The sequence below is a fragment of the Netta rufina genome, assembly GCF_964035555.1.
Source record: "Netta rufina genome assembly, chromosome: 13".
Taxonomy (NCBI): Eukaryota; Metazoa; Chordata; class Aves; order Anseriformes; family Anatidae; genus Netta; species Netta rufina.
This window is the reverse complement of record NC_140136.1, coordinates 1091903-1116449: the sequence shown is the minus strand read 5'-3', so window position 1 is coordinate 1116449 and position 24547 is coordinate 1091903. Positions and strand designations below refer to the sequence as shown.

Here is a 24547-nt window from a genome sequence, read left to right as displayed (position 1 = left end):
TAATTTCGTTGATACACTGGGATGTGTCTGACAAGCGGAGGAGAGTGTAACCAGTGCATAAAGGGCAGGAATTGTTTCCTCCTTATCTTCAGAAAGGAAAACCATGGATGTTTATACACGCTCTTTTTTTTTTTTTTTTTAAACTTCTAGGTAAAAAGCTGGGGGAGAAATTGTTTTGAGAACCTGGTAGCTATAACGATAGCAGCGTTGCTAAATGCTGCACCCTAATATTTATACTGAAAGTATTTTGTTTAGTGATTATTTTTTTTCTAGGAAAGTGAAGGAAAAGTGCAGCTGTTGCATTTCTGGAGAGGATATGCATGGAGCCACTTGATACGCAGGCTGTGCTCAGTGTTTGGCAGACCTGTCCCAAGGCAGACCTGCGTATGAACGTGACTAACTTTTTCTTATCGGTCTTCCGAAAAAAGCCTTTCTAAAACTTTTCCAGTATTTGCTGCAAAAAAAGAATCCTTGATACTAAGCTCTCTGTAGAGGAGGAAATGTCTTCCAATTCTAGAGCCCTGCTACCTGGTTCAACGTACGTAATGATTTATTTGTCAGTCTTTGTCACAGACAGGAAAACATGAGATCCACATACACTGCATCATCGTGTACATGATGCTCAGTTTCATCTGTTAAAAATAAATAGAATTGATTTTTTTTTTTTCACTAGGGGAAATGCTGCTAGTCAGCAATCCAGCTCTGCAGCGTCGCTGCTGTGGGCTCCGTGTATTCAGGTCACAAACATTTGCGTGCAGCATATATGCTGTATGCATGTTGCATATTTGCATTTCTTTCTAATGAATGGAAACTAATTCTATTAAAAAAAAAAAAAAGTAAACATCACAAATAGCAACGATCTATCTCAACTCAAAGTGGCTGCAAATCAGCTCCTATTGTCACTGAAATTAATATCTAGATTTAATAGTTTTTGCCAATCCTGTAAGTGTTTTTGAAAAAAGCATTGCATTAATGCATGATATAAAAAGGATAAATTTGCCTTTAAATTGGAATGCAGTTCAAAGTGACTGAATTCTCCAATTTCAGCCACTATATTTGCCAAAAACCAAACTGGAAAATGGAACTGGTATCATTCATCTGCTCCTGGCTCTCTGGGAGGTTTGAGGAAGGGACTTCTTATGCAGGTGAAAGCAGAATAGATTTCTGATAAACTGCAATGACTGCTGTATTTTACTTGACTCCTTTCTGAAACACTTTAGGTTTACTTTTAATTTCATTTAGCACAGCAAAGCTGTAAGAAACCAATACCTTTCTAAGCAGTCTTTGTCATCAGCCATGGGTAACCCCTGTTAGTAACAAGCAGACTGGTTGATAGGAAGGTTTGCTGAATTTTGCTGCTAGTTAAATATTTATATCATACTGAATATACTTTATTATGTTACTTTTAAGTAGCTTAAACTTGATAAAGTAATTCAACTATGTCTAAACCTTTTTAGAGGTGACAGTTCTATATAATAACTTGGATTTTAAAAAATCAACAAAAAAGAAAGGATCTTGTTTCTTATCATAGCAGGTATTACCTCTACTACAGCAGTAACTAGCTGAGCAAACATACCTATTATTGCCTATTGTTTGCAAAAATAGATTCTTTCTACAGTTCTTGCTGATTGCATAAGGTGTGGTTAGCAGTGCAGTAGTAAAGTGGCCTCTCCCCTAGGAAGTTAAAATCTATATATGAAACTTAATTATTCCTTAGTGCACTACAGCTGATTTAAATTTAAGACCTCTGTTTGTCCTTCTTACCATTTCCCCTCTAACATTTCAGCCTCCGTTTTCAACTATTTGTCCATTAAGATTCTCCAGTGGAAATGATTATGCTGCTTTTCAGAAATCTTCAGGGTTTTGTTTTAATCAATTAGCTGCATTTCGTATTTTAAAGCAGATTGATCTGTGGGGCTTCTGGAGAGGTCACAATCACGTTGTTTAATACACTCTGCTTAATATGAATTATTTTAGAGGTCTCTCCCAGGCTGCCCCTGTATGCTTAGGGGACTCAGCTAATGAAGACTGAGAGAAGGCTGATGTAGAGTCTCAGAGACTGAGTCAAATTACAGAAACTTCATGTTGTTTTGGGTCAGTATGTCACCAATACAGCTATTTCAACCCTGTTCTGAACCTGCAAAGTAAACAGCTCTATCGTAGTGACTGATACCAGTTCCATTTTGCCTACCAACTCAGTTGATTTTATATTTTATTTCTCATTTATGATGGAATAATCAGCAGCTCTTTTCTCATTTATTTTCTCATATTTTTATTCCAGGATTTGCCTCTGAAGCAGGGAGTGTCTGCATTAAAAATGACCTGTAGTTCTCTGCTTCATAGGTTAGAAACTTATTTTAATATTTCGTGGCTAAGCACAGTCCCGTCTTTTCAAAACAAAACAAAAAAATCCAATAATAAATGGTTTAATTGGCATTGAATGTGGATTATAAACGTTTTGATTGGGGCTTCCATTATTTTAGATGAAATGGCTTATACCCAAATAAGTAGTCCAGCTGAGGCAATGAAAATTCTGTTTACTTGCAGCCATTTTTATGAATTAACTTAAAGTTTTAAAAAAGTTGATTACAGCACAATGCATTCAGTCATATTTGGACATTTCCAAAGTACCGTATTGGCTAGGCTATACTGCTTTAAGCATTTACATTCCAAAACGTACCAAATTCCAAATATTCGTTGGGGGAAAGCAATCGGTTCATTAATCACTTCACTTCAATGGGACTGCTATAGCCAGCACACACAGAACCACGTGTCTTGTATTTACTTCTAAATTGTACACCGCAGATGCTTCTTCAGCTCCTTCCTCTTCCTCCATGGGCGGTGCTTGCAGCTCCTTTACCACCTCTTCCAGTCCTACCATTTACTCTACCTCAGTCACCGACAGCAAGGCTATGCAAGTGGAGAGCTGCTCCTCAGCCGTGGGGGTAAGTAACCGAGGGGTAAGTGAAAAGCAGTTAACCAGTAACACAGTCCAGCAGCAGCAGTCAACGCCGAAGAGACACACAGTCCTGTACATCTCGCCACCACCTGAGGACTTGCTGGACAACAGTCGGATGTCCTGCCAGGATGAGGGGTGTGGATTGGAATCAGAACAGAGCTGCAGTATGTGGATGGAGGATTCACCCTCCAACTTCAGTAACATGAGTACCAGTTCCTACAATGATAACACTGAGGTGCCACGTAAATCACGCAAACGAAACCCAAAGCAGAGGCCAGGGATCAAACGCCGAGATTGTGAAGAGTCCAACATGGATATATTTGATGCCGACAGTGCCAAAGCGCCTCACTATGTCCTTTCTCAGCTCAGCACGGACAGCAAAGGCAACTCAAAAGCAGGAAATGGGTTGGTATCTGCATTTTTTTAATAAATTTCTATCGCCATATGTAAAACCAAACTAATAAAACTCCCTTCCCGCCAAGTGTTCTACTCAGGTTCTCACATAAATCTCTCCCCTTCTCTGCCATTCCGTTTTGTGTTCTAGCCCATGATAAGTTCTCACTAGACTTGCTAATCTTTAAAGATAAAGCTAAACTTTGCCGTAACAATTGGACGCAGAATCAATGAGCTTGGCTGTATTATTAAGTGAGATTCCTGAAAGATTGTGCAATCCCCCGTATAAAAAGACAATGGAAACGTTATTGTACTGAAAAAAAAAAAAAAAAAAAAAAAAAGGCAGAAGTGGACTGGACGCACCCTAAATCTTGCTGTTTGTGCAGTATTTTATGTGAGGATTTCAGTCTAGGCACTTTTCCTGCTTGTTTGTCTCTTTCTCTATTTGTCAAATAGAGAGAGTGATGGGAGTAGAAGTTAATGGCTTGTTAAGATTTCTCATCATTTAACGCATCCTTTACTTTTTTATAAAAATGTTAAGATTATATGGTGAACCAAATTTTGTTTTTTCTTGTGAATTCACATCTGTATTTGATTTTTTCAGAAATAAATCTCTAATCCTGTTTCTCTCTGTGCTTCTGGGTTGTGTGCATGCGTGTGTCTGTATGTGGGCACGCCTGGGTGGTGGTCTCTCATCTCTCCCACTTCACACTGTTCACTAAATGCATTTCAGTAGCTGCTTGAAGAGAAAATACCCATCAGTTTATAGTAGTGTGGTTATATGTATTTTTGTATTTTATTTTTTACCTTTTGGCTTTTTTAGTACTCTTAAGGTGGTCAAATGGATAGATTTGGTTATTTTCTTTTGGGGGGGCTATTTTGTTTCACTTTTTATGTATGTGCTTGTAGTATGTTCAGATAATAATCACAGTAATGGTGAATATTAAAGTTTGCCTAATGAGATTATGTATGAATGTCTCATGTTCCAAAGGGAAAGAGCCTGGAGTCTGTATTCCCAGGGTCATTGCAGTTCCATACTTAAAATTTCACTGTGAGGTGATTCTGAGAAACTCTCCAGAGTGTGCTGCTGCTTCCTGCTCTATTAGGTACCTCATTTGGAAAGATGGAGCTAGCTGGTAACAAAGAGTTGGTACTATCCCTGCTCCTCCTCTCAAACCTGTACAGCAACAATTGGGTGGGTTTTTATTTCTTCATCTTTTGCTTTAGTTGTCTTTACAGCAAATGCTCTAAGCTTGACTGAAGTTGCCCAGCATCTCTTATTTTGGCAGCTGAAAATTTTAATGATGTAAAACATTTGTTCTGGGTAGAACCTAGGAAGCAAACTTACATGTTTGCTTGGAACGAGGAAGCTGCTTCCAGCAAGCACAAAGGAGTTCAGTCCCTCAGTTACAAAGGGAGGAAACTATTGGGAGGCAAGAATTCTGTGATTCTGGACATAAATGGGAGATCTAGTAAACTTGGGAACAGTATATGTGGTCTCAATCTAAAACATCACAAGATTATAATGCTCCCCAAAATATCAGGGGCACAATGCACAATGAACAGTGCAGCGCTGGCATTAGGATTCGATGAACACGGGGTTAGATAAGCATTTGTGTAATGTCTCATATACAGGCTAGATTGAATGACAGCAGAATCCTATGTAATAGAATTGTCCTTTTAAATAAGAGCTTTGCAATAAGAAATATCTAAGATATTAGAAAAGCTAGTTCTATAGTTAGAATATAGAAATTCAGTGTTACAACTCTAGATTACAGACCACTCCAGGTTATGGTAGTGTCACTTAAATTTTTGTTAAATTTTGCAGCCTGATGGAGTTCAGCCAAGCAAGGTCATTCACTTCTGGCTTTAAGAAAAAAGCAAGGAAAGAACACTTGGTAATTTGTGAAGCGGAAATAGTTCGTCTTAAAAGAGACTTGTAGTTGGCTTTCAGAGATAGAAAAAAGAATTTATTCGTGTGGAAACCCTTAGCATTTCTGAAAGCCTTTTAAAAACAGATGAATTGATTTAGAGCAAAGATTCTCAGCTTTCAGTCATGCTTGGTCTCGCTTTCACTTTCAAGCCTCCACTTGGAACAGCCGCGATGCATTGCAGGACCAGACAAAAGTTAACTCATGAAATCTATTTTAATAGAATCACGGGTTTTGCCATTTGAGTTTCTGTTCTAGAAAGGAAGTGCTAGCTTTGAGGAGACATTGTCTGGTAACAATTAAGCTAATAAATAAAGGGGTGTGTGTGAGAGAAATATTTTTACTATTTGCATGGGCATGGCTACTAGAATTGTATTTTGACTAAATTAAAAGGATGTGTAAATGATAAATCCTCATAATTTGAGAAGGAAGCACTGAGAAATTCTGGTGAAGTCTTTAAAATTACTTTCATGTTCATCTAATCTGACTGAAAATAACGATTAGCTCAAGTTTCTGAAGGGAAGATTTTCCAAATAGTTTTTAGGTGTCATCTCTTTAGATAAATACTACGAAGTGTAAAATGTCAGTGTGTTGACAACAAACTTGGGTTTTAAGAGTGAAGTACTTTCAGGAAAGCAGAAGGATGTGCTGGAGAGGCCAAAGCATCAATGTCCCACTGGTAAAACTGTATTTTGAGTGTTAAAAGGGAATTTCATTTTAATGGATGCCTCTCTGACTTTACCCTTCAAAATTTTGTACTTTAGTCCCCATATTAATTTGTTTAACTGCAATTCCCAGGTATGAGGAGGTCAGAATATGCAACCCACCTGCTGCATTAATTCAGTGCAATTGCAGTCGCAGCCTGCCTGGTTGAGGCGAAGGAAGCACGGGTCTGAGTACCGGGGCTGTGTGGCTGTGGCTGAAGTTAATCCTTGCAATTCCTTTTCAGATCCCCTGTGGGATGCTGATAGACTTTAGTCAAGTCATTTAAAATTCTGAATTAGAACAAAGAGAAGGCACGGACTGAAAGTTCGTAAATGTATTCCTCTTAATTACTGGTCCGTTGGAGTAATGTCCTGACAGGAAGTACAGGGAAAGCGATAACCTAACAGGCCTAAATTCAAGCACTGCTTTTGCCTGACTTGTACAGAAGCAAAGAGCATCGTGGTGGTAATTGCAGTTCATTGAGTGTATTGCAGGTTTTGTATGTGCTAGTTGAAGAAGACATCTCCCTTTTATTTTCCTAAAATACGGCATATTTTTACGTGGCTTTTTTTTCTCAACCAGCCTGTTAACCTTGACTGTGGCTGAGTAATCAGGACTTCGTGACATGGTTAGTGCAGGTTTTATAACCTCAGACTGCCCCAGCACCTCTACGTGGCTGTGAGACGAGCCTGAGGCCGCAAGCAGTGTGAGCAGTAGGCTCGCTGGGTGCTGACACAGGTAGCCCTCAGGAACAGGGAGAAAAATGAAATTCAAGCACAGCACGAGCCTCGTAACAGCTCACCAACATACACCACAGCTCTGTCTTACTTGTGTTAAAACTTTGGAAGGTTTAGTGGAAGTAAGAGCATGGCAGCTGGGACCTGGATAAGTTCTGCATGTTGCACATTGAAACAGGATTCTTTTTTATTGTTTTGTTTTTTAGCAGATCACAACTGTGATTTAAAACTGCTTTTTTTTTCAGTCTTTAACAGTTAAAAGCTACTTTCTGGTAGTTCAAAAAGAAAAATAATGAATTTACGTTCTGCATAAGCTCATTGAGCTCTTTCTGCCTGTCCCGTTTGCTGTGACATGTTTACATTTGTTAATGTTAGATGGGTTTGATGGACTTCAGGATAATTACAGAAACCTGCTCTGTACAGCATCAAGCGTTACCTTCCCTTGTGCTTTAAAGAATTGACCACGTAACGCTATACTTTGGAGGGCTTCTTTATTCAGCTTTTAATTATGGAACTGATCACAAGTACAGTACATCTTGAGGTGTGCACCTGGAAGGAAAGAGTCTTCTTGCATATACTGCAGCTCTAAAATTTGTGCAATTTTGTCAGAGCCTTTTACAAGAACAAATCTGTTTTTAACATAAATTTATGAATTTTGACAGAAACTGGTATTTGAGTTTGCATGGATGTACATGTTCAGGAGGAGACAGGCATGAGGCTGTTTTCCTGTTTAAAGAAGTATCATTTAACCTTAAATCCATTTGGCATGTGTGTGTACATACGTATATTTTTAACAGAAGTGAAGCAGTTTGTTCCAATAATGCCAAGCCGTATCGTATACTTTGAGAACAGCAGGTTATAAGCCTTCTAATTGTTAATGCAGTTTAATGCTAATTGCTTTTCCCTTCCTTTATGTTTATGCTATGAAAAGCAGTTGCACTGGATGGAAGAGGCAGGGAAGCACCATTCCTCTTCATCCTGCAGGTTTCCTCCTCTGTCAGAAAGAGAATTCCCATGTTTGCTCTCAACCATGCATCTTCTGTACATTAATACACACTCCTTACTTTTGTAGCTTTGCTGTGATTTCATTTGTTTTCATTGAGGAGCTGCTCATAACATCTTTAATGGTCTGCTTTGACTTCTCAGAGCACCAGAGAGCCAGAAAGGAGCTGGAGGGAAGAAGACCCCAATGTTGTGTGGTCAGTATCCAACTAAAAGTGAGGGGAAGGAGCTGAAGATAGTGGTACAGCCGGAAACCCAGCACAGGGCTCGTTACCTGACTGAAGGCAGCCGAGGCTCGGTGAAAGACCGGACACAACAAGGTTTTCCAACTGTAAAGGTAGGCTGTTTAATTTCGGGTGATACGGGGATTCCTTTACAAGCCATACTTTAGCAGAATGGGAACTGGTTCAGTTCAGATAAGACCTCGAATTTCTACTTTTAGAGGAAGGGGAGGAGACCTTGCAATCTCTTTACTGCAAAGGCTGTAGAACTGTACTGTCTCTCTTCTTTTGGATACAAAGACATCTGTCTGCATCACACAATTACAGGAGGCAGGAAATGTTATGTCACGGCAATGATACCTCATCTGTGATGCATGTCCTGTGAGACTCACAATTAGATGAACTGTGTGTGAAGAGGTAGACACTTGAGGCATACAAAAGTAGGAGAGCACACTGCTGTAACTGTTCAATCGCTGATCACAGTGGGTTGTCATTGTGTCTTACTGGTAAGAATATAAAACAAGGTTTTGTTCCAAAAGACATCTAAAAGGTGTTTGTTTTTTTAAATGAGAAGTATCAGAATCCACATACTCAGTACCTGCTTTTCAAGCAGAGTCACAAAGATCTGTTAACTGAGGTGTACGTTATGGATCTCACTGCTCACACGGTTAGCAGCAGAGTGAAGCACGTGTGGATTAGGAGAACTGGGGAATGGGGGAAGAAAAAAGGAAGCAGTCATATGCGTGCTTAACACATGCAGCCTGTTTCCTGTATGGACTTTGGTACCTGTAAGTTTAGGGGGTGTTGGTCACTTGCTCTGAGGTAGGGATGCACGGCACAGAGGCCTGAATGATGATGCCCTTAATCCCGATCAAGGGCAAAGATCTGGATAAGAGAAGATGCAGTCAGCAGTTCAGGAGGCCCTGCATAGCTGATCTCTCCAGCAAGCATTGTTTCTTTCTCTGTCTTGCTTTATTCAAGGGGAAATGATATAATTTGCCTTACTCAAAGAGGGGAAAAGTTGCTTATGATCAGGCTTGCTAGGTTGCTGAGGAGGGCGTTGCTGTGAGTTCCTCAGGGGATGAGGACCAAAGCCCAGATGAAGAGGAAGAGCTACAAGTGGAGGAGAAACATAAGGAAGAAGGTTACAAACAGGTCTTTCACATTCCAGCCCAAGAGGGAGAACATTCACAGTCTGTCTGCTGATGTACAGAATGTGAATTTGCGGGGTCCTGCTGTAATGCTGTACTTGGAGAGAAGCAGAAGAACTGATGTCAAATACCACAGAAGTTGCACTGATGGCAGTATGGTTGTGACAGTGGGCACCAAAATGAATACAGGCCAGCATTGGGTGCTCCTTGGAAATAAGGCAAATAGCATCCTGGCTGTACTGCGAGGATTCTGGCCAGCAGGCAAAGCAAGCAGACAACCACATTTTTGTTACCATACCAAAAAACAATCAAACAAACAAAAACATTTCCTCTAATACTTTATCTTAGTTACTCTACTTTGAGAAAGCAGCAAAGCAGTTCAGACCAGGCTGATTTATCAGGTCGACAAAGGACCACTTGTTTTCAATGCAAGCCTTAATAATTTGTGCAGACAGAGTATAGAAATATACTTATCTCTGAAGTCCAGTTCAACAGCACTGCAAGCATCTCCAACACTTTACTCAGTCCCCTTCAGTAATGCAGAAGTCCAGTAAAGTTTCCTAAGAAAAGAATCCATTCATGTTCTCCTGTTGCTATGGTGATTTAGTGCTCATTTATGTGGATTTTCTTAATGGGCCTTTGTTCATCTGAACTTCCTTTTAATTCCTTTTCCAGTTCTCTTTAGCACCCGTCAGAGAAAATTTTCTGTTTGGAAGAGTTTCATGTTACTGAATGCCTGGAAGCCCAAGCTTGCTTTACCAGTAGGCAGACGAGTTCCTACCCTGCATACATAAGTCTAATTGAGTTGGACAGTCAAAATGAGTCAGTGGATCTTCAGGAAATCTGAGCTGAGGGTAGGGAAAAAAAAAACACAACAAGTACACAAAGGCCAAGAGTTTTTTGTTTGTTTGCTTGGTTTCATACTTCCTAGTATCCCACCTACCTGCTGTAACTCAGTGGCTCCTTTTGGACGTGAGGGGCATACTGTGATCTTAGCAGGAGTTCTAATTTTTTTGCAAACCAGCTAAGAACTCCAAAATTAACTATGTATATATATGTGTACATATATTTATTTCAACCATGTGTTAAATGACTTATTTGTCTTTTAGTAGATGAGCAAATGACAATAGGTTAAAAACATCAATTACCTTTTGTTTATAAACTAGATTTTAAAAAAATCATGCTTCCCTGAGGGTTGTTTCCAGCAACACTAGGAGCAGGTTTGCTTCAAGTTCAGCTGCATAAAATATTCCTGATTTTAATTAAAAGGCATTGCTGGTCACTCAAAATATGATTTGTGCCGCTGTGTTTCAGCTGGAAGGTCACAACGAGCCGGTGGTGCTGCAGGTATTCGTGGGCAATGACTCTGGCCGAGTGAAACCACACGGGTTCTACCAGGCCTGCAGAGTTACTGGGCGAAACACTACTCCCTGTAAAGAAGTGGATATCGAGGGGACTACTGTTATTGAGGTTGGACTGGACCCTAGCAACAATATGACACTCGCGTGAGTAGCTATTTTAATTATATATTTTAATTTATTAGCTTATTTTCAGAAACTGGCCTTTCTCTTTCAGTTGGGTTGTTTAGTATCTCAGCAAGTCAGGCTCTTAGTGAAGCTACATGAATAATAAACTTCTAAATCCATGTTCTCAGTTTATTATGCTTAATCTCATCCTTTTCTATAGCTTTTTCAATGAACTTTGTTATATTAGAGTTTTATGTACTGTTTAAAGAATAATGAACATATTCAAGCATTACCTGAATTATGATGTCACTGCTTCCATTGATTGTCTCTCTTAGCAAGTATGAAATGGCTAAGCAGAAAAGAGGGATGGCAAACACTGGGATCTTCAGATCCTTTTAGGGCACAGAAAGGTTGGGGATTTTGGAGGCTAAATTCTGAGGTTTCTCATCTCTCTTTGTTCCGTTACTGCCATTCCTATCAGACAGTCCTTTGTCATGAAAGCCTAGTGCTTTCCTATCTTCACAGAGCAATCTGGTCAAATACAGACAACGTCTTGGATACAACAGGTTTTCAGATGCAGTTAAACAGTGTATGGCTGTTGCTCGAAAGGGATAAGCCCAGTCCAGTGACCCTTGTCACGTGTAGCAGATTTTTGAGCAAATGGCCTCTTGTGTCTGTGTGGTTTAGATCTCACAAGAAATTTCAGATAGAAGTGATTCCCCTAAAAGCTTTTCACATGTATTTTAAGTTATAGAAAAGGCGTGATCTTCTCAAGTATGTTTTTCAGTAGAATGTCTTTTTTCTTTTTTTTTTTTTCTTTCAAAGCAATATGTGGTTGTGCTTGAAAGCTGTCACTTCTTAAGAAACTTGTCTTGATGTCAACAGAAGCATTTCTTCAATTTACAGTGTCTGCTTCTTATGTGTGATTAATTCCCTTATCACACTTACCTCCATTCCCTAGCTGTTGTCCAGAACGTTTTGTAGTAGTAACCCTGCAAACGCAGAGGAATGGAAGAATAAAGATCTGTAGTGATAAATTGAACGCTTACCAGAATAATTTTGTTATGTTGCATTTTCTTTTTTATTCATAGTTCTTTCACATTCCTTCCTCCCATGATTCAGCATCCAAATTAAGTAGGGATGAATTGAGGGCAGGACTATATAATGAGAGGTTATGCAGAGATTTCATGTGACTAATCTAATAATATTTCTACTTCAAGAGTACTGACTTTTTTGTGGCTTGTTTAATCGATTAGTCAAAATATTTTAAAAGAGGATGAATTTATTAAACTCTATTAAACTCTCAACTACTTTGTGTCATTAGGGTTGATTGTGTGGGAATACTGAAGCTGAGAAATGCTGATGTTGAAGCTAGGATAGGGATTGCTGGTTCCAAGAAAAAAAGCACACGTGCCAGGCTGGTATTTCGTGTTAACATCACTCGCAAAGATGGTTCAACTTTGACTCTCCAGACGCCTTCTTCCCCAATTCTGTGCAGTAAGTATCAAAATAAAAGATTTGCTATTAGAGGACTCTGGATTTTAGTGTGATTGAAGTGTGGGGGGACCACAATGTTGGTCTGTGATTATTTGAGTTGCTGTGGCTAAAATCAGATGGGTTATTTTTATTTGGAGGGGGGTGTTGAATGGCTGACTAGTATTTAAAAGTAGTTAAAAATTGCCTAATCTCTTATTAAATGATTTTTTGCCTTTCAAGAGACAAGAACTTGTGTCATGATTGCTTTGAACTGATAATGACTTTTTTGATACAGGTTTTAATCCCTTCTGTACTGTCACTTTCATCTGCCAGCTTTCAGTGATAAAAATTACTTGTAATAAGTTAGTCAGCATGGCTCGTCCCAGATGTGGGAGTACATTGAGCCCAGAGGGGGGATCTGTTCTGGTTCAGTGGAAGAATGAAACCTTTTATAGCTATTTATTAAAATGCTCTGTTTAGCACTGAGCACAGATGGCTGCATTGACTGTTCAGGTTGCAATGAACGCCATGGAAAATGAAATCAGAGGAGGCCATGGTACATCTGAGGCTGCTTTTCTTGATATTTTTTTCACAGTCAATACCTGTTGTATCAGGGCTCCTATTCAACTCCTCAGAAACTGCAGCTTTGCTGCCAGTGAAAGGACAGATTGTAAGGGGATGATTAAAAGCACATCAGATACCACAGTGCTGTGGGCAGCAGGCAATTATATATATAACATTTATATGATTGTATATGTATCCATAGGTATTTATATGGTTTTATATATTCAGCTACAGGCTGATTAGCAGCTGTGCTGCATGTGCAGCCCGACTCTCCCAGTGCACTGCTCTCACCAAGAATCCCTTTGCCCAACCAAAGGAATGTCACTGCTGATGCACAGGCAGACTCTCCTGCTCTCTTTGGCCACGTTTTATGCTTTAGGCATTATTTTGACATTTTGGGGCGGTCTTCTTGAAAGATCAGCTTGAGGTGTTCCTGTCCCTCATTTTTTTCTTCCTCCTGACATTTTTTGCTAAATTGTTCTTTTCAGTTTTTTTTTTTTTTTCTTTTTTTGTGGTGGTATTCTTTGATTGTATGCATTTATGTTGTTACATTTAGCAAAGAAGTGAGATATATATGCATATATATATACTTTTTTTTTTGGTCACAAATCATAAAGCAAAGGAAGACATTTAGGAATTATTTTATTCTTTCCTGTAAGTGACAGAAGTAAGTTGTAATCTTGTCAGTGAAAGCTCTTTGTTTTGGATGTTAATATTTTCTTGGATTTCAAGCTATGTGTTTTTTCAATTGCAGCTCAACCAGCAGGAGTTCCAGAGATCCTAAAGAAAAGTCTGCACAGTTGTTCGGTGAAGGGTGAAGAGGAAGTTTTTCTGATTGGCAAGAACTTTCTAAAAGGAACAAAAGTGATTTTCCAAGAGAACGTTTCTGGTTAGTGTGAAAGCCATACCAGCTTGGGGTGATGAAGAGAGCATGTTTGGGTTTATGTTGTTTCATACAGTTTAGCTGTAGGGAGCAAACTGAGAAGCTGAATCAAAGGCACTAAAATAAATTGCTTTGTATGGATATGCAATAAATTATGCTTTTTAACTTTCATTTAGATGAAAATTCTTGGAAGGCAGAAGCTGAAATAGACATGGAATTATTTCATCAGGTACTTCTGATTATTACTTTTATTTTGTTTTTCTAAATTACTATTTTGCTCTTTTATAAATACCGGAAAAGACTCCTTTTTGATATCATCAAGATCTGATAGTTAGGTTCTATATCAGTGTCTTGGCAACTGTTGGCCAGGAGCAATGGCTTACCATGCATAAAATGCAAGGAAAAAGAGTTCAGAAAGATTTCACTTGTGCTAAAAATACCATGTGTGGGGCTCATGTTGATTAGAGATGGAAAATGTACCTAGTGTTTTTGTTTTCAGTCAGTGCTACTGAGGACGGAAAAGGGAAAAAAAGACTTTTCTAATTTTGTTTTAAACTGATAATAAGCACTTCTTCTCTAGATGGACATCCTCTCTGCTCTAGTAGCAAGCTTCTCTTTTGGGATTGTTATTTTGCAGTCCATCGCTCTTTCCAAAGATGAGAGATGAGATTCTGCTGGATCTGTACTTTTTTTTTTTTTTTTTTACATGATACTGTTTTTCAGTTTATTACAAAATAGAACAAAAAAAAGCGATGTGTTCATTAAGTGCCTAAACTGGTATAGAACTACCGTGTGGAAGAAAAGAGGTAGGAGGCAGTTGGCAGCCGGCCCGACTGAACTTTTTGGATGAGTGACATTCTGTGTGTATGACCGATCAATGTGTACTTTGGAAGCTGACATGCACAGATTCTAATTAAAATCTGTCTGAAGTAAAGCATCCCCAGGTAGTGTGCAGAAGTACTTCTTGTATAGCCTTGTGTCAGCTGGAATAAGGCAACATGCTATTCCAGCATGAAAGTAGCACTTTTGTGAAGATCAGGCTTTAAAATCTGATGTCCAGAAGTGTCATCTTTGAAATAGAAGCTACGTTAAAGCCACTTAGACAATACAACCTGCAGTTCTATTGAAAATAAAGGGTGGTGTTACAGGCTTCCTGATTTACCCAGTGGCTGACTAGTTCTGACTCTTTCCAAAGGAAAATTGTTAAAGCCTTCCCCTCTTTCTGTGCATTTCTATAAATAACACTCCTTCAGATGAGTTCTTCAGTGAGTCTGGTAGGCTATCGTTGTTGTCAGTCAGGTCTATGCAAGTAGAATTGTTTAGTTTCTAATTGGGAGCGTAGATACCACAGGAGGAGTGTGGTATATGAACTTTGTGGGTGAGCATTTGCCCTTATGTGCAATTTAATGAAAAGGCCTAATACTTTTTTTTTCTAGTATATTTCCTATGAGATTGCTATTGGGTGGGAATATACTGTATGTACACCATAGTCTTTACACTCAGCTGAATTTTGGGTCCACTTTGAAATGTTTTTCAGAATATTTGTTCATTCTTTTTCACACAACTGAGTGTCTTTATGGATTATCAGACTGAAATTAGAGAAGTTACTGAATGTGCACGATGCCTGACAGATGTGCTCCCACCTCTGAAGGCAGTGCTCCATTTTCCTTTGCTTTGTGTTTTCCTTTTCTAGTGGATGGACAGGTAGTGGGGGAGTAGGTAGCCTATAGTTCACTCAGCGCTATCACTCTTGAATGATTGCAAGCATATTTTTGGTGTCTGCTCAGTGTTAAATCTGCTTAAGTGTAACATGAGACTGCATCCTCTGTCCACACCGAATACAAAGGTCTGATTCAGCAGAACAGTGAAGTATCTGATTCCAGCAGAGTGTTATGGCAGAGGGATCGCAGTTCATTCAGGCATGTTAGGCATAAGTTTCTGTTGAAAGTACTGGACTTTATATATATGCTTTTCCTTTCTGCACATTTCAGTTGAGCTGTAAGTTGCCTGAGCATCATGTGGGCAGAATATTCAAATCTCTGTTGTAGCACAAGAACTGCTGCCAACTGATTTTGCTGAACCTGTAACTTGACCATGTTTCCCCATTTTTCTAGTGTTTTAGTAGGCTGTTTCTGTGTTTTGATGGATGTAGATATAATTAATAATAATGAAATAAGTTTTCTAATATGATTTTATTTATTATTTTTGCATTGCAGAATCACCTTATTGTGAAGGTGCCACCATATCATGACCAGCAAATAACCTCAGCTGTTTCTGTGGGAATCTATGTGGTGACCAATGCTGGCCGATCACACGATGTGCAGCCATTTACATACACTCCAGATACATGTATGTAAAACAGGAAATGGGGGGAAGGAACGGACAGTTTTACCTGCTAAACCTTTTGTTCCTGATTGCACAGTGTCTAGACCATAAATAATATAAATGTTAGGTAATACGGATGTTTTTGAACTCCTCTTGTTGAGATTTGCTCTGCTGAGGAGAGCCAAGCCCTTAGATTTCATTATTCATTTATCTGACAAGTAGCTCAAGTTTCAGCTGCGCGTAGGCTGCTGTTCTTAGACATTTCTACTAGGAAGTTCAAAATGAAGCTGTGTAAGGAAAAATAGTAGATAAGCTACATACTGGGCACCAAATACAAGAAAAACTAGCACCAAGCTTTATCCCAAGGAATGCTGCAGTTTGACTGCATCGTGTATTTGTATTTATTTATCTGTATTACAACGTACGGTGCAATAGCTGACTGGCTTTTTCATTTTTGGAAGTGAAAATGAATGATATCATGGGCGTTAGAATTACTGGTGTATTCACAAAAAAGGTTGTTTCTGGTGTTTTCAAAGAGCTTTAGTTACTTATACCTTAAAGTAACTGTTTTAGTTTGCTTTGAGTTTTGGATTTTTTTGCTTGTTTGCTGTTTTAGCATAAGGAAGTTTTCAATGTGTTTTCCCTCAGCAGCTGGTACCCTGAATGTTAAAGTGAAGAAGGAAATCTCCAGCCCAGCCCAACACTGTTCTTTTGAAGAGGCTATAAAAGGTACTAAATTGATTCTTATCATTATTGTTAATAATTTAACTATAAATTCCTACTCAAATTTTGCAGGAATGAATCAGCTGTCCTGTGGGGATAAATATGTGCTTATAAAATCTGGCCATATTCTTACACTAATGTTTGATTTCAAATCCAGAATATTTTGCTTCATAACCATATTCCTTTAAGTATATTGTAATGTGAGATAGTGCAGAGCAAAAACTCTGCAAAAATAATTTTTTAAAAATGGTTTGTTTTTTTGTGCCTTGGGCCCTGCATTTCAGTCTTCTTTCTTTGCAAGAATATTAAACGAAGAGGAGAGAAACCTAATATGGCTGTTAATACAAAGCATTTCAAATCTATGTTGTGTTAATTTAAGCCAAAAAAAAAGTGAAAGGGAAAAAAAAAACACTCAGCACTGAAAAACCCTAACATACTTGTCATTTTTCCTTAAAGTTATAAAGCTACGGTAGTAGCAGAGACAGAGTAAAGGCTGTCCAGTGATTTTAGGATTGCTTTCAGTGCAATTCTGAGATTTGCATTTTGTCCATGGAAAGGTTGTTATTTTGTTCTAAGGGAGCAGCTTTTTGGCTTGCCTGGATTTTAAGTGAAGTGAATTGATCCTTCCTATACTGAAATAAAGGAAGGAAATGTTTCTGAGTTGGTTGTTAAAACTATGGAGGTGTACAGAGGTTAATGGAAATTTCCATAGCCTGCTCTGGTGAAAGCAGGTTGAAAGGTAAGCAAATTAACAACGTGATCACAAGTTTGATAGGAATCCATAGCTTCAGGTTAAAATCATGAAGCTCATGTTTAAAGTTAATAGTTGTATATTGGGCCTTGGCAGGGGATGTATTTACAAGTTGACTTTACAACTTGTTCGGGAGGATAATACAAGATACGATGAGTTTAAACCTGCAGAGAATATTCAGGGAGAAATTTGCAAAAACATGTAGGGCATTGAAGCAAGCTGATAAAAGTACTGGTAAAACTTCTTGGTAGCAAGATTAAAAAGATAAGGATAATAATAACTGATGTATCAGGGCAAGCCTGACGTGTATCTAATCTAGTGTGGAGGCTTAGCCAAGGCAAGATACCAACTGCTTCAGGAGAACATCTGCTCTTCATAAGAACAGTGTGCTCTTCGTATTGGTTTGTGTCCTTGTATTTAATTTGTGGTAGAAACTTAATTTTCTTGTGTGGATTTTCTGCTAGCTAGCTTTTTGGTCGACTCATTCCTGTTCCTATTCTGCTTCAGGCTGAACGTGAACCTGAGGTCAGGCAATTTTGTCTGCGTTATGTACTTTGTCTCTGCATAAGTCCCAGGTTATCCTTCACCACTCTTCTGAAATGATAAAGAGCAGGTGGGATCCACTGGGATGCTGCTGTTTTCCAGTTTCTTTTCACTGGGAGCACCATCATAGAATTCATAGTTTAGGTGGCATCATTTACTGCAGCCCTGGACAAATGGAATAATCTGTTGCCAAGGTCCTGCACAGGACCTTTTTCTTTCATTCTGTCATTCCTTTTTCATTCTTAATCTCATTTCTTTTTCTCATCCTTCCAACCAGGTGTGTCACTGTGAACCAACACACCATTGCTAGCAACTAATCTGTGTAGCATCAGGATTTTTTAATTATTTATATGTAAATTTTTATCATTTCTGTATAACATGACAGGATTAAGCATGTAAAAGAGAAAAAATTGTCAGTCGTGACTAAGGTATAGAAAAATACTGACCGCTGTGTATGCCTGGCCGTCCTGAAGTTGGCGTAGTTGAGTTTTTCACTCAAATTGCAGTCCCTGCCAGAAGTACAGCCCAGCACGTCACATCACGTGGCCTGTATTTTGGGGCTGTTCCAAATATGCGAGTTAGTAGGAGGAGGGAAAGAGTTTATTTGGCTCTTTGCGTACTGACGACTGTTGGCATACTGGTGGCTGAGAATTTATTACCGAAGACAAAAAAATGACATTTCAGGAGAGAATGTTGGTTGTACATAGAATAAGCACACAAGGACTGTGACCAAGGACATAGCATACTGTTGATACAAATTTGCAGAAATTTTACTGCCATGTTATTGTAAGATTTAAATCTGTTTAAGGCATGGAGATTTCTTACTGTATGTTGAAGAGAATTCTTTAATTTACTTAAAACCCACAGATCTATATGTATTTTTATAGGTTTTTCCATTGGTTCGTTTTAAGCTCAAACACTTTCAGTAGTATTTTAAATCAAGGAAGCTAATTCTACTTACAGCAAAGATATCAGATATGTTATGTAATGTGTTTTTTTTACCTGGATCAGGAAAAATCAAAACTGAAGAGATCTAATTTATTTCAAGAAGAGACACCTTTTTACTTCAAAAAGAAAAAAACACAGGCACTGTAAAGGCAAAACAACAGCTTGCTCTTGATAGAGAGCTGGCACGCAGATATATCAAGTTTTCACTTGGCTAGTCCTTTAACAGAATAAAAATACTGTCTGAACTCATTGAGTGTTCTGTTCATGCACTTGTCTGAAAACAGACATTTAAAAAAATAGAGTAGTTGTGCAGCTAAAGTGAAGTAAAATAAATTTGTACTGTGTGGAAAGATGTATTAATCATTTGTTTGTACTTCCAGGCAGTCGGTGGATGATTGTCCTGGCCCAAAAAGATAAAGAATTAAGTAAAAACGTTAATATTACTGTAAATCTCCAAGATTACTTGAAGTATCCAAATGGATGCAGTGATTTCTTTGCATGTTAGCATCTTACAAGAGAATGTGAGCTCTTATGGCGGGGCTCAAAAGTTAAATGGGAAGCAGGCCACCACTAGAAAACCGTGCTTTGTATGGTGGATGTTCACATTTCATTTCCCTTCTTTTCTTTTTATTTGTGACTGCAGCAGTGAATGCCACCAGTTGTAATCCAGAGAACGTAAATATTCTTCCTAGTGCCTTGATAACTCCACTTATACCAAGCAGTATGATTAAGAATGAAGATGTGGCTCCAATGGAAGTAAGCGCAGAAAAACGATCTCCCCCCGTCTTCAAGGTAAGTTTGATTGTGATCTGAAGATACTGATTTTAATAGTATTAACCTCATCAGCCCGTGTCCTGAAGAGTGCAGAAGAGGAACACATGGGAAATGTCACATCCAGGATCAGTCTGGCCAAAACATATGATCACATCATGATCAGCACGATTAAAGTAATGGACCATTTCCTTTGAAAGTAACTTTTCTTGTCCCTGCATGCCAGCAGTGATTGGTTAGTGAGTGATGCTGTGATGAATGTTCTTTTTGTCCTGTAACACAGAACAAGTAAATTACTGTGAGGGTTTTTTTAAAATAATTTCTTGGTATTGCTTTCATCGAATTGTGCTATGACTTGTCCTTGAAGTAGAATTTGCACTGTTTTCCCAGTCATTTGCTTGCTCCTCTGGTTATGTATGGAAAGATGCCTAGCCATCAGATCTTCCATCTGGTCTTTCCTGAACATGGTGGATTGGTGGAAATCTGATGAGCGTAACCTGAATAAGCATGTGAATGGCTTAATGTATTGCTGCTCTTTTCAGGCTTCGAAGGTGGTCGGACCAACTCAGCAAACACTGGAAAGCAGCATGTCTGGCATACCAACTTCTGCTTCCCATTTACCTTCTGAAAGTGAAAAGCAGCAACAAATACAGCCGAAGGTGTATAATCCAGAGACTCTAACTACAATCCAAACGCAGGACATTTCCCAGCCTGGTAGCTTTTCAGCAGTCTCTACTCCAGGTCAGCTGCAGAACAGTGACACATTATTGCAGCAAGCTGCACAGTTCCAAACGAGAGATTCCCAAACCAGAGAAGTTTTGCAATCAGATGGCACGGTTGTCACTCTGTCACAATTAACTGATGGATCACAGACACAACAGTCTACGCTATCAGAACCAGCACAGGCATTACAGCAACAAATTTCATCAAGTATTTTCTCATCAGCAAGTGGTGTGAGTCAGTTACAGAACACAATACAGCAACTGCAAGCTGGAAATTTTCCAACTAACACTGCCACAGGCAGCAATAGAAATGTTGACTTGGTGCAGCAGGTACTGGAAGCTCAACAGCAGTTATCTTCTGTTCTATTTTCTGGGTCAGAGAGCAGTGAGGATGTTCAAGATCAGCTAAATGCAGATATCTTTCAGCAAGTCAGTCAGATACAAAATCCTGGGATATTTTCCTCATCAGAGACGGCTGTCCATTCCAGACCAGAGAACCTTTTGCCTGGAAGAGGTGAAAATGTTCATTCACAGCCTGAAAATGCATTGTCTAATCAGCAGCAGCAGCAACAGCAGCAGCAGCAGGCGATGGAGACTTCCGCAGCAATGGTGATAGGAATCCAACAAAACATTTGCCAGGCTGCCACACAGATGCAGTCTGATTTGTTCTCTTCAACAACTTCAGGGAATGGAGCCCTCCAACAGTCACCTGTTTACCAGCAGGCTTCACATATAATGAGTGGGTTGTCAACAAGCGAAGATATGCAAATGCAGTGTGAATTATTCTCTTCATCTCCCGGTGTTTCTGGAAGTGAGACTACTCCAACTGCTCAGCAGCAGGTCTCTAACAATGGGCCCAATATGTTTCAGGCATCGAGTTCTGCAGATGGAGAGGAAGCTTCAGGACAGAGTAAACAGATACAAAATTCTGTATTTCAGACCATGGTTCAAATGCAGCACAGTGGAGAAAGTCAGCCTCAAGTTAATCTCTTTTCATCTACAAAAAACATGATGTCCGTTCAGGCAAGTGGAGCTCAACAACAAGGGGGTGGTCTGTTCCAGCAGGGTGGAGAAATCATGTCTATTCAGCCAGCAAACTTTATGCAGCAGTCTGCACACTCACAAGCTCAGCTTTTCCATTCTCAGAATCCTATTGGTGATACTCAGAATATGCCACAGGAAACACAAGGCTCCATTTTTCACAGTCCAAATTCCATTGTCCACAACCAGACCAGTACTAATTCCTCTGACCAATTGCAGCCTCCAATGTTCCACTCACAGAGCACCATGGGCGTATTACAGAGCTCTTCAGTTCCTCAAGACCAGCAGTCTGCCAACATGTTCCTTTCCCAGAGTTCAATAAGCAACCCAGCATCTCAAGAGGAACAGATGTCGTTCTTTACAAGCCCGAATTCCATTTCTCCTCTTCAGGCAGCAACAAACACTGAGCAACCAACTTCCTTCCAGCAGCAGACACAGATATCTCACATCCAGAGTTCTATGCTTCCCCAGGAACAGCCGCAGACTCAGCCTGCTCAGCAAGGTTTGTTTCAGCCTCAAGTGTCAATGGGCTCCATCCAGTCCAGTTCAATCCCCCAGAACCAACAAGGAGCTATCTTCCAGCCCCAGCATTCGATAGTTGCAATTCAGAGTAGTCCTCCATCTCAAGAGCAGCCGCAGCAGCAGCAGCAGAACATGATGTTCAGCAATCAAAGTGCAATGAGTACCATTGCTTCTCAAAAACAAAACATGATTTTCAACCCGAACCAAAACCCGGTTACTAATCAGGAGCAACAAGGCCAGTCCATTTTTCATCCACAGACGAACATGGCGCCGATGAACCAGGAGCAGCAGCCCATGCAATTCCAGAGTCAAACTACAGTGTCTTCTCTACAGAATCCTGGGTCCAACCAGGCCGAAGCACAGCAGCCAGCCATCTTCCATAACTCACCCCAAATTCAGTTGGTCCAAGGGTCACCAAGTTCTCAAGAGCAGCAGGTCACCCTCTTCATCTCTTCAGCTTCCATGTCTGCCTTGCAGAACAGTATGAGCCAGCAAGAGCTACAGCAGTCTCCTATGTTCTCTTCCCAAAACAGCATGGCAGGAATGCAAGGAACTGCTTCTCCTCCACAGCAGCAAGCTTCTTTATTTCACAACGCAGCAGGAGGTGCTATCAACCAGCTGCAGAATTCTCCTGCTTCATCTCAGCAAACTTCAGGAATATTCCTGTTTGGCATTCAGAACAGTAAGTGGTAGATGCCTAATTCAGAGTGTAGAGTTTAGAAGAGCTACTAATTGGAGTCCACAAGACAATGATTGTTCAATTCTATATTAACTTTTCAAAAACTCCTGAGATAAGTAATGTAGCAGTACAACTGAGGGTGTATGTATGTATTCCTGTGGCTCATGTTGCTCTTAGCAGTGTAAGAGAACTCTTAGCTTAAATACCTGTTGGTTTCTTACACTTAGAATTAGTATGCAACAGAAACAACCTAGAATTTTATGTATATCTATATAGAAATATAGATATAAAATATAATACTGACAATAGATATACAAATAAAATATATATACACCTGCAAAAAAAAAAACAAATTTTCTCTTAAGACAGCTCCACTAATCTTTCTCTTACTGTATTTGGTTTTCAAAATTTCTGCAATTACTTTTTCCATGTGTTGTTGAAGAAAACGAAAGATTTTTGAAGCTGCATTGTTCAGAAAAGTGTCTGTTGAAGTGTATTTGAAACTCCCTTAACTTTATAAGTCTGCATTTTCCTGTATCTCATCTCTGAATCCAGCCTTTAGTGCAAGTTCCTTGGGATACAGATCACTTCATCTGTCTGTAAAGGGCTGTGCATTCCTGACCTGAAAAATACACAGCTGTAATTTATAAAGACAAAGCATGGGCATACCCAATACTTCTCTGAGCTGCACATCTTGTTTTTTGTCTAGCTATAGATTGTTTATATATATATATATATATATATTGCTTATATGTATATATTAATATATTGCTATATACTAGGGTATTAACAGGTATAACACAGAGTCCATAAGACAGTCTGTATACCTTGAGCTTGTGCTTGTACTTTGAGGGAGTGGTAAGCAACAGTGACCATGTGAACGAAACTGCCTGTAACCTTCTATAGAATTTATAGTCAATATGGATATGTATAAAGAGTTCGGCTAATTTACTACATGTGTTAACATAATTTAAATGGTCCTTTTGTTCTTCACTTGCTAATTAACAGACTGTGGCCAGCTGCTACCTTCTGGACCAGCTGCACTGCCAGATGAGTTGATGGCTATAAGTCAGCCAGGTCAGCCACAGGGTGAGGGACAAGCAGCAGTGCCAACGCTTCTCTCCCAGCAGCTACCTGAGACTTCTCCTCTACCTTCAGCTATGGCACCCAATCAGAATATTGAGAAAATAGATGATCTGCTTGTGTCACTGCAAAACCAGGGGAACAACATGGCTGGCTCGTTTTAGTTAGGTAAGTAAGTAATGTGTTTGGGTTTACAGGTTCTTTCCTGCCACGCACGGTTTGTTCAGCAAGTTTTCCCCATGACTGTATTGCCATGCTTTTAGGAGGTCAGCTACAATACCAGCAATGCTGAATTAAGAGTACAGTATCAGTGGTTAGAATGAAGAATGATTTAAAACAGTCAAAGGTCAGAATTTCTGTGAAACAGTTGGCTGAGACAGGTTTATTGTTTGATTTCTGTGTGTTTTGTCATCTGCTATCCAGTTCTTTATTAGGAAGGAGTGAGTGAATCTAACAGCTTGGCAGATAAAAGCATTATAAAATATGGTTGCAGGTGAAAACTTAAGGCTTATTGGGTGACACACCTCAGGTCTGTACTGTTCTGAAGTTGCCTTCTGGGTTACAATAATGTAACGTGAAAACAAGTTTCTGTAGAATATGGTGGGTATTGTGTGTCCCGTGGTGAGTCTGTTAAAAACGAGCTGAGAGGATTGGCTCTTTCTAGGAAACATTCTGCTCTTAGAAGATGCCTTTTTCAGAGAGGTGAAAGAGGCTTTGACTACGAATGAGTACTGAGAACAGTGGGACTCTGGAATCTAGCATTGTCCACAGTGTGTAACTTGGCGTTAGAAAAGCTGGTTGACACCCTAAATCTCCCAGAAGCTTCACTGAAGTGAAACTGTTTTGAGGGAAGTTATGAACGTGAGTGGAAGGGAAGTAATCCTGCTGTGTGAACGAGTGCTGCATTCTGATAGTACTCATAGTTTCATGTCTGCTTGTGAAGGACACTTT

General features: G+C 39.4%; 1 protein-coding gene across 7 annotated transcripts in view; it reads left to right on the top strand.

Moving 5' to 3' along the window:
- Window positions 1-24547, top strand: part of NFAT5 (nuclear factor of activated T cells 5) — a 56915-nt gene that overhangs the window by 25201 nt on the left and 7167 nt on the right. For 3 of the 7 annotated variants that reach the window (XM_084294919.1, XM_084294921.1, XM_084294924.1), the window contains exons 3-13: window positions 2806-3364; window positions 7872-8064; window positions 10414-10604; window positions 11890-12062; window positions 13360-13494; window positions 13665-13717; window positions 15705-15837; window positions 16462-16542; window positions 19422-19570; window positions 20092-22516; window positions 23522-23764. In XM_084294919.1, the coding sequence (XP_084151045.1) occupies window positions 2806-3364; window positions 7872-8064; window positions 10414-10604; window positions 11890-12062; window positions 13360-13494; window positions 13665-13717; window positions 15705-15837; window positions 16462-16542; window positions 19422-19570; window positions 20092-22516; window positions 23522-23760 (4331 nt within the window). In that variant the 3' untranslated portion in view covers window positions 23761-23764. Of the gene's footprint in view, window positions 1-2281; window positions 2344-2805; window positions 3365-7871; window positions 8065-10413; window positions 10605-11889; window positions 12063-13359; window positions 13495-13664; window positions 13718-15704; window positions 15838-16461; window positions 16543-19421; window positions 19571-20091; window positions 22517-23521; window positions 23765-24547 lie in introns of those variants that run through there. The other 4 variants (XM_084294922.1, XM_084294923.1, XM_084294925.1 and 1 more) reach the window with 3 other exon arrangements.